We start from the raw sequence: 15,988 nt of genomic DNA, 5'->3' as shown, positions 1-15,988 counted from the left end.
AATCAAAGTAAAGTAGTCGTGACAGCTCCATGAATTTAAACGCCACAACATCTTTGTGCTCCCGCTGGAGACCAAAATGACAAGAAGAGCCTTACGATTGATGGTGAGTCCAACCTCCGGGTTGTTGTTTCTGTCAGCAATCTGCCAAACATCAAAAGGTTCCGAAGGTGTATCAGGTAGGAGTCGGAAGAGGAGGACGATGGTGTAAGATGGGGGAAGACCTTCCGGGTGGATCTCTCTGTTGGGTTTAACACATATTGTTATGAATCAGAACTCATTGTGGAGATGAAACCATGAAAACAACATAACACAAAACATCTAGTCCGTGACTCTAAAAGGTAAATCATTACCACTTGGCTTTGTGGGCATGCAAGCTTTGCTTCCATGTTGAAAGTATTTGATGTCCCATCTTCCTGACTACAAGTGGAAGTGTTTAGTATTGTGGAAGAATTATGTTAATGGAGATCTCTACACTCAAATCACGCTATGAGTGGTTTTGTAGAAGCCTAACACCACAAAAAGAGACAAATCCTTTAACCCATCAGAGTAAGACATCAACAGGAAGAGGAGGAATGTCGCTTGAACATCATATTGTACAACAATTAAGGCATATTCCCAAAGGCTCGCCGAGGGTAATCCCTTTGACTGCAGGGGAAATTGAGCATCATTATGAGTAATGACTGTGGGCTGGACAACATCTGAGCCATTCGGATGTATGATTATACACATCATATACATATGATAATACGTCAGCTCTTACTTGGTGGGCTGATTTAGGAAGGCGTCTTTATGCAGTCTGTATGCAATGTAGCTGTTGAACGAGCCTGGCTCCATAGAGACACCATTCATGCCGGCAAATGTCTTGTCTGTGATGTTGAAAGCCTCCAGCATCCGGAATCCTAAAAATGTATAAACAACACAAACGTGTGATGTAGTGGAAGCCATCACTGCACAACAGCGTTGTAGTAATGCAGTGTGTGATTCTTACCGGGTGTGGTGTATCCATTGATGTAGATCAGGGGGCAAGCTAAAGCAAAAAAAAATATATAAAGTTATAAAGGGTTGGAAAAGCCTATTAAGATAATTCATCCCTGTTTGCATGCTGGCAATAGATTAATAGATATGTGCCTCAATAAGCGAGCTTCCTGCAACCTCTACAGGTGCTCCAGTCAACTATCCCAAGACATTACAAAAGTCATGTTTACCCCTTGAAAGACATTCAAAAAGAACATAATCAAATCTTACTGGAAGTCGCTGTTTCACAGATAAACGTGATCAGATTGTCCTGGATCTTGTCGAAGGCGTCGTAGTCATCTACCACAAACACGTGCCTTTCACTGGGCTTGCTTCCAATGTTTCTCAACTCCGCCATGTCCACGTCAGCTACTCCAACCACAAATACACTGTAGCCTGTGGAGGCAAAGCAACACAAAGCAATGGTTAAAAACAACACCAAAAAATTCATCCCTGAGGGGGGGTTATAATTTGAACTAAAAAGGCTGAAATGTTACCAAAAATGGACAAGCTGGTAGTTGAGGAGGAGGCCATAAAACATAACAGTCTATGACATGTTGATTCTGGGGTGGACAGTTCCATTCACATTATAATGACCAAATGGGAAACTCCTTGATCCACACCAGTGGGACAGCATGAGCTGCCAGTGCCCGGAGCACGTCATGCCTGGGTCTAGTATTACAGTACTTTAGTACTTTACTGTAGCCCAGTATGGGTATTTGGTAATGTGGAATTGAGGCAATCAATTCAAGTCACATGAAACATTTGGTTAAAGCCATGGCCAATGGGGACTGGTAAACGGTTACAGGGAATAAAGGGGCAAGTGCGCTTGCTAGTATTATTACTACTACTACTACTATTATTATTACTATTTTGTTCTTTTCTACACATACCTGACTGCTGCAACTGTAGGGCACTCTTCTTGACATCATCCTGGGAGCGTCCATCAGTGACCACCACAAGCACCTTGGGGACATTCCTCCTCATTCCACTGTCGGAAGTGAACACCTTCTCGTACACGTGCTTCAGAGCAATGCCTGCAGGAATGAGTATAAAGACGAGCGGAATCAGTTCCAAAATAACATTTGATGATTCCAACTTGCAGATGCACACTTGCAAGATGAGTACCTGTCTTGGTGTTTCCTCCTCTGTAACGGACATTCTGCAAAGCTGATATCACGACACCCTTGTCATGGTAGGTGTTGAGCTTGAATTCAGTCTTCGCGTCATCGCTGTACTGCACAAACGCAACCTGTTGAAATGGAAAAAATGTGACAACAAACACATTAAAATACAATAAAACTGGCCATTCAGATACAATTGGAAAACAACTGAGCATCAGAAAGTTTCTTCTGACCTGCATTCCACGGGGGCTGATGACATCGAAGGCACCAGTCATGCTTTTGACAAACTGGATGACCTTGTGAAAGCTCTCGTCTCCGATACTCCAGGAGCCATCGATGAGGAAGACCAGGTCTGCCTTGGCACCTCTGCAGACTACAAACACATCAATGGTTAAATCGGAAATTGATTTATTTCTCTTACTTTATATGTGAATGCTTTCCCTACCATCCAATGATGGTGGGACTGTTGCTGGGGGAGGAGGCGTGGGGGGCTCGGTTGGCTCCTCGGTGGGTTTCACCACTAAGGACGGAAACAAAATTACATAATAGTGGAAATGCTATGGTACGGTATGGTATATATGTTACAATGGATGTGATATTACATGTTCTCTCCTTGACACTAACCCCAGGCCCCTCCATGCTGGGGGTCTGGGTGTACACAGTGGCAGTGTAGAGGGTGTCAGGGGTCAAGCCGTTAAAGCAGTGACTGCTCTCGGAGCTTCTGACAGTGATCTCCTGAGCTCCGCTCTTAGAGCCTGTGTGAACAAAGATCATAGCTGTAGAAACTAATCAGATAAAATGTCATTTAGCTCCATACTGAAGAACTCACGGTCAACGGGTTGGACTTCAAGTCTGTAGGAGGTGGCTGCTCTATGCTGGGCCCAGCGGATGCAGAATGAATCGTAGCCAACGTTGTAGGTGGTCAAGTCTGTCACATTCAGGTACACTAAACAGAAACGGACATTCTTCAACTTGTTCTGCTTTGACAAAAGTCTTCATTTTTACTACAATCGTTTCAGAGACAACACGACTTACATGTGGTGCCTTGGCCAATTAGAGGGCCGCTCATGCCTGTGCTATACTGTGCCAGGACCTTCAGGTCATAGGTTGTTCCAGGTTTCAGGTTATTCAGTTGGTGAGAAGTGACGTCTCCAACAAACACCTCTGAAGACTCGTCAGAGCCTGAGAGGAAACGGGAAGCAGACAGAATGTTCCAATACGGCGTCTGCTACCAAAGACTCAATATCGACATCTTCATACCCTCAGGCTGGTAGATGAGCTTGTATCCGGTAACCCTTGAAGGAACGGGATCCCAGGAGACTTTGAAGCGAGTGTACCATTCATCAGAAACACGAAGGTTCCTCGGTCCAAGCATAGCCGCTGTAGGAAAGATGATGCAAAACAATAACTACGGTGTTTCTATCATAGCAGCAAGATACAGATACTTGGAATTTCTATTTCTTGCTTGTGAATGATGGTGTGAAGAAGCGATGGAGAAGCCACATGACACAACCTCAGAAGGCAGATTGTGCCATGATATAACGTTTTAATGTTTTTACTCAGGGCCAAAATAGGTAGAATGCTCGCCAGCACTCTAAGCAGCAGCTCTCCCTAACTGGAGAAAAGCCATTTTGTAATCCTCTGGCAATAACCGTGGTTCTTTTGGCTTGGCCAGTGCGATCGGTCAAGAATGTCTTTTTCTGCAATAATTCAGGATTTTAAATCAGTACATAGCCCATTCAGATTTTCTGCTGTGAATTCCAAGGGTGGAATGTTTCTACTGTGGACAAAATCTGTGGTGGAGGACGCATCCACCTCTAATGGATGTGTTGCATAGTCTGTACCTGTGCGACCATCTCCTTCCAACTCTCCTCCTGGTCCATCAGCATAGATAGCAGTAACTTTGATATTGTACGGGGTGTCTGGATCCAGGTTCTGCAGGACCACATTGTTTCTGTTCCCTTGGACCGTAGTCTAAATAACATAAGACAAAAAGTTTATAGTTAACCAACAAAATAAAGATCCATCATAATAACAATAGGGCTTGTTAATTTATTAGTTTACCTTATAACCGTAAATAGTGCATATGTAAAGTAAAAGTTCTGCATATGCTTACATATTCCTCAATGGGGTCTCCAGTAGTCGGGGCATAGGTGATGCGGTATTGAGTGACAGGACCATCAGCATGTTCCCAGCTCACAGAGAGAGTAGAGGTGGTGGGATCATACACATTCATGTTCCTAGGGCCAGCCCGTGGGCCTGTGGGAGAACAGCGTGAGGAATGACTTCAAATCTACCCCGTTATTAGTGACAGTGGGTAACAGGACAGAGTTCTTCTTACGGGTTTTGCCGTTGTCACTGATGGTGGGTCCTTCGCCATCACTGTACAAGGCAACCACTCCGACATTGTAATCAGTGTCTGGGATCAGCTGCTGCAAAAAGGCTGTGGTGCTGGTCCCTGGTACCAAAATCTGCATCCAATCACAAAATATGAATATTATGTTGTCACCCAGATTATAACTGTTCTCTTTGGATTATTGACTATCAATTTGATTCTTTGACCAAGCAGGGGCTGTGTCGTAATGTCATTCTACTGTACAACAATAACTCTTTTTGTTATTTCATTCCAAATGGTCAGATGAAAATCATAGAGTATGAAAACAGGCAATTTTTCCCCATAGGAAATATTAACAAAAATAGATTTTAATTCAATAGTGTCTTGTCGCACTCAACAAAAAGAATCACTAACAGTGAGTGAGCAGCGCAGAAGGTGCTTTATTTGGGTATTTTTTATTATTACTTTTCATTATTATTTGTCACACGCAATATTGTATAATAACGCAGATGAAAAAAAACACTTTTTTTGATGAAAATCAAATTATATCAACATACGATTAATACATTTAATAGAATATATTTTTATATAATAATATAAAAATTATAATTATTATATATTAATAATATATTATTAATATAATAATTAAAATATTTATCATTATTTTGATTATTTTAGCTCTTACCATTTCCTAGTTACCACATAATGGTTTGTTCCATTCCACCCAGCTGTGTCTACCTGCCTTTGAATACTCCTGCTCGTAACGTCAATAACAACACTCATCCTCCCACCAATTGCACCCACAAAGACCTTTCCCCTCTCTCTTGATACACACAAGTATGTTGTCCATCCATAATGCATCCCTTTAACTCATCAGCCCCATTGCTGTCAACACTGAGGGAAAGGAAGAGCCAACTATTCCTTTGAAGTTACAGAGTATGTTTGACAGCCGCAAAGGCCATGTCTTTCACACACAGTGTGAACACATGCGTGAGAACTCAGTTGCCGGAGACTCCGGGAGAATACCAAGGCCAGCAACAGGTAAAGCTGTCAAGCCGAAGTTTATATTTAAACATGCTAATCCAATGCACCTCAAAGAAGGCCTGAGCCTGAAATCTTCACTATTTGAAGCAGACAACAGAAAGAGCCAATGATGTCATATCATAAACCACTTCAAAAGTTGTTTACATATTCATGAAAATTCTTTCCAAGGGAAGATGTTGTAACTCTGGTCCCAGATGTCACATACTGTACAGCCGGATTTGCAATTAAAGAACTTCTACTTTGATGAACGCAGTTCATGTAAATGCGCAGGTGCAAAAGCATATAAACCATTTGGTGAACAGACGAATGTTTAGCTTTTAACGGCGCACTATGTGGCTGTTACATTCCTGGTGGCAAATGTAATGGTACTGTAAATTCTGGTCAAAGGTGGGATGGTGGTTGGATCACATGTGCTCCCACATAAACCCACAATTATCCTCTCAGAATAAATCATTTGATGTTTGAGTTTGTATAACGTTTGACTTCAGGAAAAGACGCCGCTGTAGGCATTAAAACATACATTTATGCCCACTTCCGGAACGGAAACTTACCGATTCAGCAGGCTTGGCACCAGTAACTGGAGCGTAGACCACCCTGTACTGCAGAACTGGACCAGTGGCATGCTCCCAGCGAACGTTTAGTGTGTTGGTTGTAGGGTTGAATACTTGGATGTTCCTGACAGGTTGACGCTCCACTGCAGAATCAGGAATGGTCGAAGGTGGAGAGAGAGAGCAAGATAAGGAAAGAAAAGATCAGGGTCAGGAAAAGGTAAAAGAGACAGTAGAACATGATGAGAGGACGGTTGCACAGCGAGAGACGAGTGATGAGAGAGAGAGGTTAAAGGGCAGCAGAGTAAGTCGTTCGATTGAGAAGATGGATGGAGAGAAAGGATGAGATAAAACAGACTTAGTTTAGGTGCAAGAATCCACAGATGTCAGCACGGCGTACGCAAAAACACAATCAGGGCTCTGTTATATTTGAATCCAAATAAAATGATATGTTAAGACAACCTGGACACTTCTATCTACCTTTGCTACATGACTCATTGGTTTTGCACTTCAGAATACTACTGCTGCAGTCGTGGGAGAAAACTGGGAGATCAACGCCTCAGTGAATGCATCACTTGGAAAGTGCTGAGAAACAAAAAATGAGGAAAACTACGATTGGAATGTCCAGCAGAATTACAAAATGCGTTCTCCTAATGAGCAACCAGCGGTCATTACCTATTGTGGCATACCTAGAACCCAGACTGCCCAGGTACTACAACTACGTAGGTCAGGGGTCAGCAACCCGCCTCTTTGTGGTGGCTCTCTTCGCAATGCTCAAGTATTTTTTTAACACCCAAACAAGAAAAATATGCATCTTTGTAATGGAAAAAAAAAATCAGACTTTCTGTGAGACTGTATACTAGCAAGAGTACTTCATCGACTCCTCTTTTTCTCCTCTGAACTACTTTAATACTCCAAAATTCCCTCCAAATGGCAGTCAATTAAAATCTTGGAGACTCAATTCGCTCTGGATGTGAGCACATCGCTGCACATTTCTTCAGGCGTCAGGTATTGAGGTTTAACCAAGACGATACTGTCATTACTCATTACTGGATTACACATGCACAGTGTACTTCTATTTGCTGTATTCTGCTGTTAAAACGTGTTCAAATTAAGAAAGATTCTAACTTTTGAAAGTTTATAAGATATTGTTTTTAAATTATATTTTCCGGCTCCAGTCTACTTTTGTGAGCGAGTGGGAAAAATGGCTCTTTTGATAGTAAAGGTTGCCGACCCCTTAAATGGCTGAACGAATCAGCATGTGTCTCACAGCCACCTTTTGTGAGTCTCTTCCCAAATATCACTTCAATCCTCCTTTAGACACACTGAGAACGTTTTCATAAAACATGAACAACATTGCCCTCCAACCAGCAGAGACAAGTTGAAGACATTGTTGAAGAATAACCGCTATCAACAGGAACCTTCCTGTCAGTGCCTTAAAGGTGAATGAAAAGGACATACAAGGTGTATGTGAAGCCCTGTGTGCCGTTCACATTGAAAAAAAAATCCAAAGCAGATGTTTTGAGCTTTTGTGCTGCTTTCCCATTATAACCCCATAAACGCAGGGGGGGGGGGAACACAGTGGGCAAAACACAGAGAGAGTGCTTCCGTAGTTTCACAAGCTAAAGCTGGTTGCCTGTAGCCGCTTTGAATTTTTAAAGTACAATAAACAGGGAGTGAATAGTGAGAGAAGATCCTGAAGTTGAATGGACTTGACAATATAGTAGCAGCAAAAGCAACTGGAAGTACAAAGTCAAAGGTTATTTTGCAGCCGTAGTGCATTAAAGGTTGGGGTTGGGGAGAGAAAAAACACTAAATATTAAGGACTATTATTAAAAAAGGGAAATGGTAGCAGACATATTGCGTGACCTTCTCCAAGTAAGTTGAAGACCATAAAATATATAATGATCTCTATTCATTTAAGCTCTTTATTCTGTTTCTTTTTCCCTACTTTTTCCGTATACTTAGAGCCAATTAGCCAATCCGTTCCCTCCCCTGATACCCCAGCCCCACCATTATCCTGACCACCACCCTACATTCCAACCTGCAAATGAACAATATTACAGTAAAGAAAAAAGAAACACCATTATAATACTGCCAGCAGAGGAATTCCTTCCTACGCAATCAACCCACAAAATGCTGACTCAATCCCAGCAGAGGTTGGCGGTTTGAAGCTGTGGGAGAAACTGGAAAGTCTCTACCCGCAGAGCCAGACTTTGCTGATGCTGCTAATCCTGCTTTATGATTGATCTCCTGGGAAACTTATGGTATATACAATCATTTTGGTCTAGACGGTGTGATATATTATGAAACTAATCACTGAGGACTGTCTGTTCTAGAGGCGTGCAAGCTAGTAGTAGAAGACTTCTAAGTTAATCCTGGCAAGACATCTTCATCACAATAATGTAGTCATGCGATGTGTCAATCTTCCAAGGGTGTAACCACTTCAATTCATTGATGGGTGGAGTCTTGGGTGCCGGAGAACACAAGCACATACATGACAATTACATCCTTGTCAGTACAGCTAATCATTGTAGGATGGATGAGAGGCTTCTTAATCAATGGACCATCGATATGCCAGTCCTTTTACAAATAACTGTTATATCAAAATGTGCTTCTTCGGATTGCCCATGCAAAATATTGTATATTTTCCAAAGCAGGGATGGATTAATGGATGGAACAGTCAGTGCAGTGGATGGATGGAAGGATGGAATAATGAATAGATGAATGATGGATGGATGGAAATGAAAATATTCTCATTAACGGCATTGGGTGACAGGAACACAGACATGGATGGAACATGTACAGCACTTAAAGGTCCCCTATTATATATAATTGTTGTTAGAACAGTTATATGTGTCCTTAGAGCCTGTTCAGCTCAGCTCATTAGCATTAAAGCTACAGACACAAACTCTTCATGCTCCCAGTCAGGTTGACTAGAAGCATTTTTAAAGTGTCTACATTCCAGCATCAGGGCTAGATTTGGGTAACACTTAGAATACACATTTTGTGGGACGTCTGAGACTATAATGTGGGACCTTTAAAGTAACTGGTTTTGTCATTTCAGATGTGGATGTGTTAAATGCTTTGCTTGATGATGATGATGACAATGCAAATCATGCTTTCATTCCTTAAAAAGGAATAGCATAATTTTCCTTTTTACATATATACTTACAGGAACCACCATTGCTGGACACTATAGAGGCAAAAAATAAAAGGGTATAATGGGCGCACCTTTCATTGAACATTCATAATATTCATCAAGACGTGAAAATATGCTTTCATCAACATTAGACCTCAGTCTTCCAAGGACCTGAAGTGCACTAGTGGTCAGTGACGAGCTGAACTTACGTGTTTTGCCGTTTTCCGATATGCGCTGACCCTCTCCAGATGGGTAAACAGGAACCACAGTAACAGTGTAAACGGTATCGGACTCAAGGTTCTTCAGCACTGTGTTGTACGTGTTGCCTGATACTTGGACCTGATGGAGCGACGACAGGAGTAACATCAGGTGGAAGCTATGACCACTGGTAGTAATCTCATTAGGACTACAAGGATCAAGGAAGCTTCATTAAGAACCCTTTGTAGATCCGGTTTTAGTGAGACCCACTTCAGGAAAATACTGGTAATTCATTTTTTGGTGACTTCTGAGCTTACCATGTCCTCCTGGCCACCAGCTGCAGGCACATAGAAGATTCTATACTGTCGCACGTTGCCCTCAGCAGGCTGCCATTGGACATTCAGGGTGCTGGTGGTGGGATCAGTGACTCGCAGGTTCCTGACACCACCGAGCGGTTCTGACATAAAAGAAATCAACTCATTACACCACAAGCCGCAAGCCTGCTTAACCGCGGTAAATATTCATTAAAGACGCTCCTGTTGATACTTGTGCAGTAATTTGGAAGTATCCAAAGTGTAACATCTTACTGGTCCTGCCAAGTCCATTCAGCTCCCTGCTGACTCCTCGGGGGTAAACCGCCACCACGCTGATGGAGTATTCGGTGTCGGGCGTTAGCTTGGGCATGAAAAGAGTGGTCTTCTTCCCGCCAACCTGGGCCTATTTGGGAAGTAAGAACATTTTAGTCCAAACATATACAATGAATGATGCTATGAAATGTGTGTTTGCAACATGTTAGAAATTCTACTCTGAAATGCAACAAACCAAAATGATGTTTCATGAGCGTGAAGTCATTTTTGTCAGATGTAATCTGTTTTCCTAGACAAAGCAAGTATGCAATGCCGCCCAAGATATCTTCACCACAGTTAACTTGGCTGACATTAGCTTTTTAACATTCACTTTCTCATCCATCTGTCAATTTGATATGATGGAGCTATCCCCAGGGTAACCACTTTTCATCACATTCTTCAGAGGAAAACACTCTGTCTAGTCTAGTATAAATAAAACCATGTGAGGCCGAAGTGAACCTGCAAACAGCATCTGTCAGTAAATCATATGAAAGAGGCAAATGGGTGTTAGTCATTTGCTGCCTCCGCTAGTACGACAAATGTTCAAGGCCATACGTTGCGGTATTAAAGTATCACAATATCTGTTACTTGTCACGCTGCAATAAATTATACAAAAAGCCAACTCTGAGAGTTGATCAGAGTCTGTATGCTGCTGGAGTGTATGCATTAGCATGGATGTAATGTCAACCAAGCAAAAGAAACCAATATTACAGAGTGCCAATAACCAGTGGGACACGGTCTTCACTGTTAGAAAAAACTGGAAAGGAACGTGTTGCTTTCCAAACAACAGCTTAAGGGATTTTACTTAGAGTAAACTACATTAATGCAAAACGGGTGCAGTTTGAGCAAGTTACAAATATTACTTGGAGGAAATTCTACCTCTGGAGGAAGGAAGAAATCATATTGAGTTAAAAATTAAGTAGTCTTGTTTTTCTGATTGCATATTAAAGTCTGCGTATGGCTGTAAGTAACCATAACATCAAATCTAGCCATGCAATGGTAATGGGTTAATTTCATTTGAACATGCATCAGATTACAATTGAGTGCATCACATAATCAGTTCAGAGTTCCACATGTCCAAAAGGAGTAGGAAGAAGCAAAGCTTATTAAATCCTACCCCTCCATCTGGTACTTTTACAATCAGTAACTGTTACATTTGTTCATTTCCTGATATAATTTTAAAATTTTTATTTTTTTTTATTTTTTGTCGCATACCAAAGTACGAGGTGATATGACCATACAATGACATAATGAGTACCATAGTAACTGTCAATCTTGGGATTTTTATAAATCCTTATGATTTCCAAACTGGTTTAAAATGTCACACATTAGTTATGTTTCAAAAAGAGAAGCGCTGACATTAAGGAATCTTAAGTTCTAAGTTTGTGTTGTGATTAAAATGTAACTTACAGTTTGGGTCCTGCCTCCAGAAGTGGGCACATAGGTGATCCTGTAATTCTGGACACGGCCTGGAGCTGGGTTCCATCTGGCGTTCAGGCTGGTGGTTGTTTCATTGAACACAACCAGGTTGGAGGGAGGGGCGTTAGGTGCTGGAGAACACATGCACGTACGGGAGAATTACAACCTTGTCAGTATGGCAATGGTCATGTTTTCATTGATTTGCTTAAAAATGCTTTTAAAGATGCAGTCCTTGATATTCCGGTCATTGACTAAGTCAATGGACCCTTTTGTATCATGTGACAAATACACACGTGCCATCAAAATACAAGATAACTAACATGCTTTTTTTATGTGATATGAATATCAAGGATATGCTGCTTTAAAGCAAGAAAAGATTACTAATCCAAGGGATTGTATCTTTTCTGAAGCAGGAATGGCATTTATGGATGAATGGGATGTACAAGTCAGTGCAATGGATGGATGAAAAGATGAATGAATGATGAAATGGGTTCACAAACAGGAAATTCTTAACCCCGTGTGTCACAACATGCGCACTTAAACTCCATCTTCAGCCATTTAACCTGACTGAGTGAGAACAGTTGATTGGGATGAGCAGTACGGTGGCAAGCACACAGATATGGATGGAAGATGGACAGCACTTCAAGTAAATGGCTGTGTCAGCTACAGCATGGATCCAATGGAGATGTGCATGGATGAAAGAGCTTGCTTAATGATGATGATTATGATGATGATGATAATGATGATGACCAAAAATATGAAATCATGCTTTCATCATTGAAAAGGAAAGGCATTCTTTTCCTTTTTGACACATATACTTACAAACACCACCTCTCCTGGACACTATAGAAGCAAAAATAGAAAGGGATAATGGGTGCACCCTTCACTGAACATTGACTCGTGATATTCTGCATTGATAAAGCCTTTCACCGTAGAGATACGTTCAACTGCATCACATTGTTGAGTGTGTGTTCATTACTTATGGCAGAGTAGTCAGCATGCTCATCTTACATGTCCTCTCGGTTCCAAGCAGATCCTCGCTCTCGGACTCATCTGGATAGATGGCAGTGACAGACACGTCATAGGGAGTATCGGGCTCCAGGTTCTCCAGGACATGGGTTGTTACGTCATTGTTCAGAATAGCCTGATAAGGGCGAACATGGTATTGTTATTAACGGCATACACATCATCCATAACATTTGCATTTAAAAATAAAAAAGGAGGTAATAAATTATGGAAATAGAAGAAAATACGATAAAAGGTGCTTGATAATAAATCAAGCTTACATATTGGAAGTTCGTGTCTCCTCTCTTGGTCCAGCCAATGCGATATAGCGCCACATCAGGAGCTCCATGCTCCCAGGTGGCTCTGAAGCTGGTCTGGGTCACCTCTGAGAATCGAAGGTTCTTTGGGGCGGGAACCACATCTGCAAGGTCGAAGATTAGGAATGACGTTAGGTTGACCTTTCACCAAAAAATGAACAAATAACGATTGTAATGGCATTGCATCTTCATTCTTACCAGTGATTCCTTCGCCCAGCATTGTCTGACCAGGACCTTCATCATAGATAGGAGTCACAGCCAGGGCATACTCGGTCTGGGAAACCAGGTTGTCCAGTATTCTGCTGGTCATTGTTCCACTCACTTCCAGCTGCAGGAACCCATTTAACGTTATTGCATAACATTATTTCAAATTTACAACTTCAATTTGTAAACAGACATGCAAGTTTAGATTTTTGTTGCCCTATTTTGTCCGTTTTTCCCGAATACGTTTCCAAAAACAGACATTATTTGGAACACAAAACGCGACAAAAACCTTTTATCTTGATGTCTGTGTTTTGAGTGCCAATCTGTCACTGAGTGAATTAGACTCCCATGATCCATAACGGCAATATTATGTTATTTTCCAGCCAGAACACCCCCCCCCCTCCTTACTCAGTACATTTTTCACAATCAAAATGACAGGCCACGAGACACTTCCACATATGTGTTTCCAGAACATGAAGTCTTCCAAAAGGAAAAGAGGAACCATGTCGTGTTTATCCCTTCAACAGCACCATAACCAACCTTTGACCCCTGTAAAACCATACTGTCTCAAGCCTTTCATTAGACTCACTCACACAAGATTTTTAAGGTTCATACAGCCAGCTGCCGTCTCCATTATGTTGCCCTAGCTTGCTGATGGAGACATCAGTCAAAGAGTTTCCCCCTGTGTTATTAATACCCCAGACCAAAATAAAGACTTGGATCACACTTTTACCTCCTTAGCTTCTCCTCCCTCCGGCTTGTAAGTGAGGAGGTACTTGCGGACTGGACCAGGAGCAGCATCCCAAATGAGCCTCATAGCGCTATGGGTGATATCCCGAACCCGTAGCTCTCCTGCAGGTGGCAGGGGCACTGAAGAAGAGAGTAATGACAACTTAATAAGTAAGGCGTGAATATAATTTCTTGGATTTTTAAGCAATTCAGTCGCTACGTACGAGTGACACCCTGCTGGGTCAGTGGCTGACTGGCTGACTCCCCGTGCAGGGCAAAGAGGGACAGTGAGTAGGCTGTGTTGGGGATTAATTTCACAAGCTGGATGTCAGTCGTATCGCCACCCACTCTGACCTGTGGGAGACAAAACACACAGAGTTTTATGGGAAAGTAAATACAAAAGACTGTATGTGTTTGATGACGCTCTCCTAAATGATAAGAGCATGCTAACACGAGGGCGACCAAACATCCTGTTATCCCAGGACATGTCCCGCTGTCACATCCTGTCATATTTTTTGTTTTTTAGAAAGTGATGAAAGTGTCCTGGTTATTATGGTCCGTGCATTGGGACCTGAAATTGAGTGGCGTGAGGGCTCTCTGCTGCATGTGATTTAATCCCTAAAATTGGGGTCATCGTGCACAATGGTTGTTTAATTTCCCAATTATTTGTTACACTCCAAAACTAAACAAGGATTTAACTAAGGTTCCTGTGTATTTCTAATTTTTGTATCATTTTGGTGCCGTTCTTTTAACATTCTTCTATAAATAGCATTTTGTAATATACTGATTTTCTATCCATACACAAATGTATTGAAATGATAATACATCTTTGATTAAGTGTCACTTTAGTATCTCATTACCGGGCACCGGGTCCTGGTTTTCGATAATTAAAATATGGTCACCCTAGGATGGTCGCTCTGTACTTCATGTGTCACCTGGCTGTCATCACTAGTGTTTGCGTTGCATTGGTGTGTACTTTGCAATTACAAATTCAAGCGTTTGTATGTTTAGCATAGCGTGATATCAACAACTGACAGGCTTTCGTCTATTCACACCTCACTTATGCTTACCTCCTCCTCAACAGTAGGCTGGGTTGCATTGATGGCGCTGTAGAGCAGCATGTAGCCTGTAGCGCTTCGTACTGCCTCCCATCTCACACGCATGGTGGTCATCTGCTCGTCATAGACGTCCATCCTTCTCACAGCAGGAATGGGCACTGTGTAAGAAAATACAAAGTTAAAGTTGTCAAAGGACACTCGAGCTTTTTTTCCTCCCTCTATTTCTCCTTAAAGGTTTTTATATATACGATTAAAGCTCTGCTATTCTACAGAGTGCCAATAAAACTTCAATGAACCACTTTGAAGATGCCTCACACCCCATTTGTCCATGATCTGGTATTTAATGAAGATGTAGTATTGGCATTTGAAGCCAAATAACTTTAGGAAATGAGACCAAAATATTTATTTCCTAAGTAGGTTGGATTTATGGGGACCACACACGAACCACGGAACAGATTCACTTTTTGCGACAGACCCAAAAGTAAATTCTCACTCAGTTCAATTCTTCAAGGTTGAAGTGACATGGGCGAAGATAGCATGGGTGATCAAAGTCTATTTAGACTTTTTTTGTTTGCGTTATTTGGAGAAAACGAGAGTTTACATTCCTACTGGAAACTTTTGAGTGTAAATGGTTGCTTAAAAGTCTCTTCAGTCAATTAATACAGACAAAGTAGTAAACCAAAACCTACATGTGGTCTCGACTCCTTTCAGTGGTTCGCTGACCTCTTCGCCCACCACAGAGTAGACGTTCACTAGGTACTCAGTCAGAGGGCTGAGCTGCTGGAGAACCACTGTGGTCTGAGTGCCATCCACAAGCACCTAATAACACAGATGAAGGTTAGAAGATGGTGTACATTTGTTTTGGCATGTTCTTGTTACTGGTGAGGAGAGCACATTACAGCTATTATATGACAACTAGGCCTGTCCTGTGACTGATGTTTAATTGAGATGTTTTGTGATGCTCAGTTGTGTAGTTACCTGTTGTGGGACTCCTGATTCAGACACATATTGCACACGGAATCTTTCCACTGGGTCCTCGGGGGCAGTCCATGTGGCTCGGAAAGAATTGTGAGTCACCTCAGATGTTACCAGATTAGTCGGTGCATCGGGCGCACCTCCTTTTGCGGACGGAAAGTACAAAACAAATCATCACGGTCAGCATGATAGGTGTGCAAAAAGGATGCCTGGTTGTTTCCGAACATTTGTTTTACCACCTGCAAATTCT

General features: G+C 41.9%; 1 protein-coding gene across 6 annotated transcripts in view; it reads right to left on the bottom strand.

Annotated features, from left to right (window-relative positions):
• Positions 1 to 15,988, bottom strand: part of col12a1a (collagen, type XII, alpha 1a) — a 52,453-nt gene that overhangs the window by 17,564 nt on the left and 18,901 nt on the right. For 2 of the 6 annotated variants that reach the window (XM_058090214.2, XM_058090210.2), the window contains exons 22-51: positions 15,742 to 15,881; positions 15,453 to 15,582; positions 14,776 to 14,921; positions 13,930 to 14,059; positions 13,710 to 13,846; positions 12,971 to 13,100; positions 12,737 to 12,876; positions 12,462 to 12,594; positions 12,273 to 12,293; positions 11,442 to 11,581; positions 9,993 to 10,122; positions 9,723 to 9,862; positions 9,417 to 9,546; positions 9,241 to 9,261; positions 6,069 to 6,211; positions 4,480 to 4,609; positions 4,255 to 4,397; positions 3,983 to 4,112; positions 3,399 to 3,518; positions 3,174 to 3,320; positions 2,968 to 3,084; positions 2,741 to 2,893; positions 2,584 to 2,658; positions 2,372 to 2,511; positions 2,143 to 2,266; positions 1,908 to 2,051; positions 1,246 to 1,410; positions 989 to 1,027; positions 761 to 899; positions 96 to 238 (exon numbers count right to left, since the gene is read on the bottom strand). In XM_058090214.2, coding sequence (XP_057946197.2) covers positions 96 to 238; positions 761 to 899; positions 989 to 1,027; positions 1,246 to 1,410; positions 1,908 to 2,051; positions 2,143 to 2,266; positions 2,372 to 2,511; positions 2,584 to 2,658; positions 2,741 to 2,893; positions 2,968 to 3,084; positions 3,174 to 3,320; positions 3,399 to 3,518; positions 3,983 to 4,112; positions 4,255 to 4,397; positions 4,480 to 4,609; positions 6,069 to 6,211; positions 9,241 to 9,261; positions 9,417 to 9,546; positions 9,723 to 9,862; positions 9,993 to 10,122; positions 11,442 to 11,581; positions 12,273 to 12,293; positions 12,462 to 12,594; positions 12,737 to 12,876; positions 12,971 to 13,100; positions 13,710 to 13,846; positions 13,930 to 14,059; positions 14,776 to 14,921; positions 15,453 to 15,582; positions 15,742 to 15,881 — 3,720 coding nt within the window. The remainder of the gene's footprint in view (positions 1 to 95; positions 239 to 760; positions 900 to 988; positions 1,028 to 1,245; positions 1,411 to 1,907; positions 2,052 to 2,142; positions 2,267 to 2,371; positions 2,512 to 2,583; positions 2,659 to 2,740; positions 2,894 to 2,967; positions 3,085 to 3,173; positions 3,321 to 3,398; positions 3,519 to 3,982; positions 4,113 to 4,254; positions 4,398 to 4,479; positions 4,610 to 6,068; positions 6,212 to 9,240; positions 9,262 to 9,416; positions 9,547 to 9,722; positions 9,863 to 9,992; positions 10,123 to 11,441; positions 11,582 to 12,272; positions 12,294 to 12,461; positions 12,595 to 12,736; positions 12,877 to 12,970; positions 13,101 to 13,709; positions 13,847 to 13,929; positions 14,060 to 14,775; positions 14,922 to 15,452; positions 15,583 to 15,741; positions 15,882 to 15,988) is intronic. The other 4 variants (XM_058090211.2, XM_058090215.2, XM_058090212.2 and 1 more) reach the window with 3 other exon arrangements.

The sequence above is a fragment of the Doryrhamphus excisus genome, linkage group LG14 (genome assembly GCF_037039965.1).
Source record: "Doryrhamphus excisus strain RoL-2023G ecotype Guam linkage group LG14, RoL_Dexc_Guam_v1.1, whole genome shotgun sequence".
In the NCBI taxonomy this organism is placed as follows: domain Eukaryota; kingdom Metazoa; phylum Chordata; class Actinopteri; order Syngnathiformes; family Syngnathidae; genus Doryrhamphus; species Doryrhamphus excisus.
This window is presented reverse-complemented; position numbering and strand designations above follow the sequence as displayed.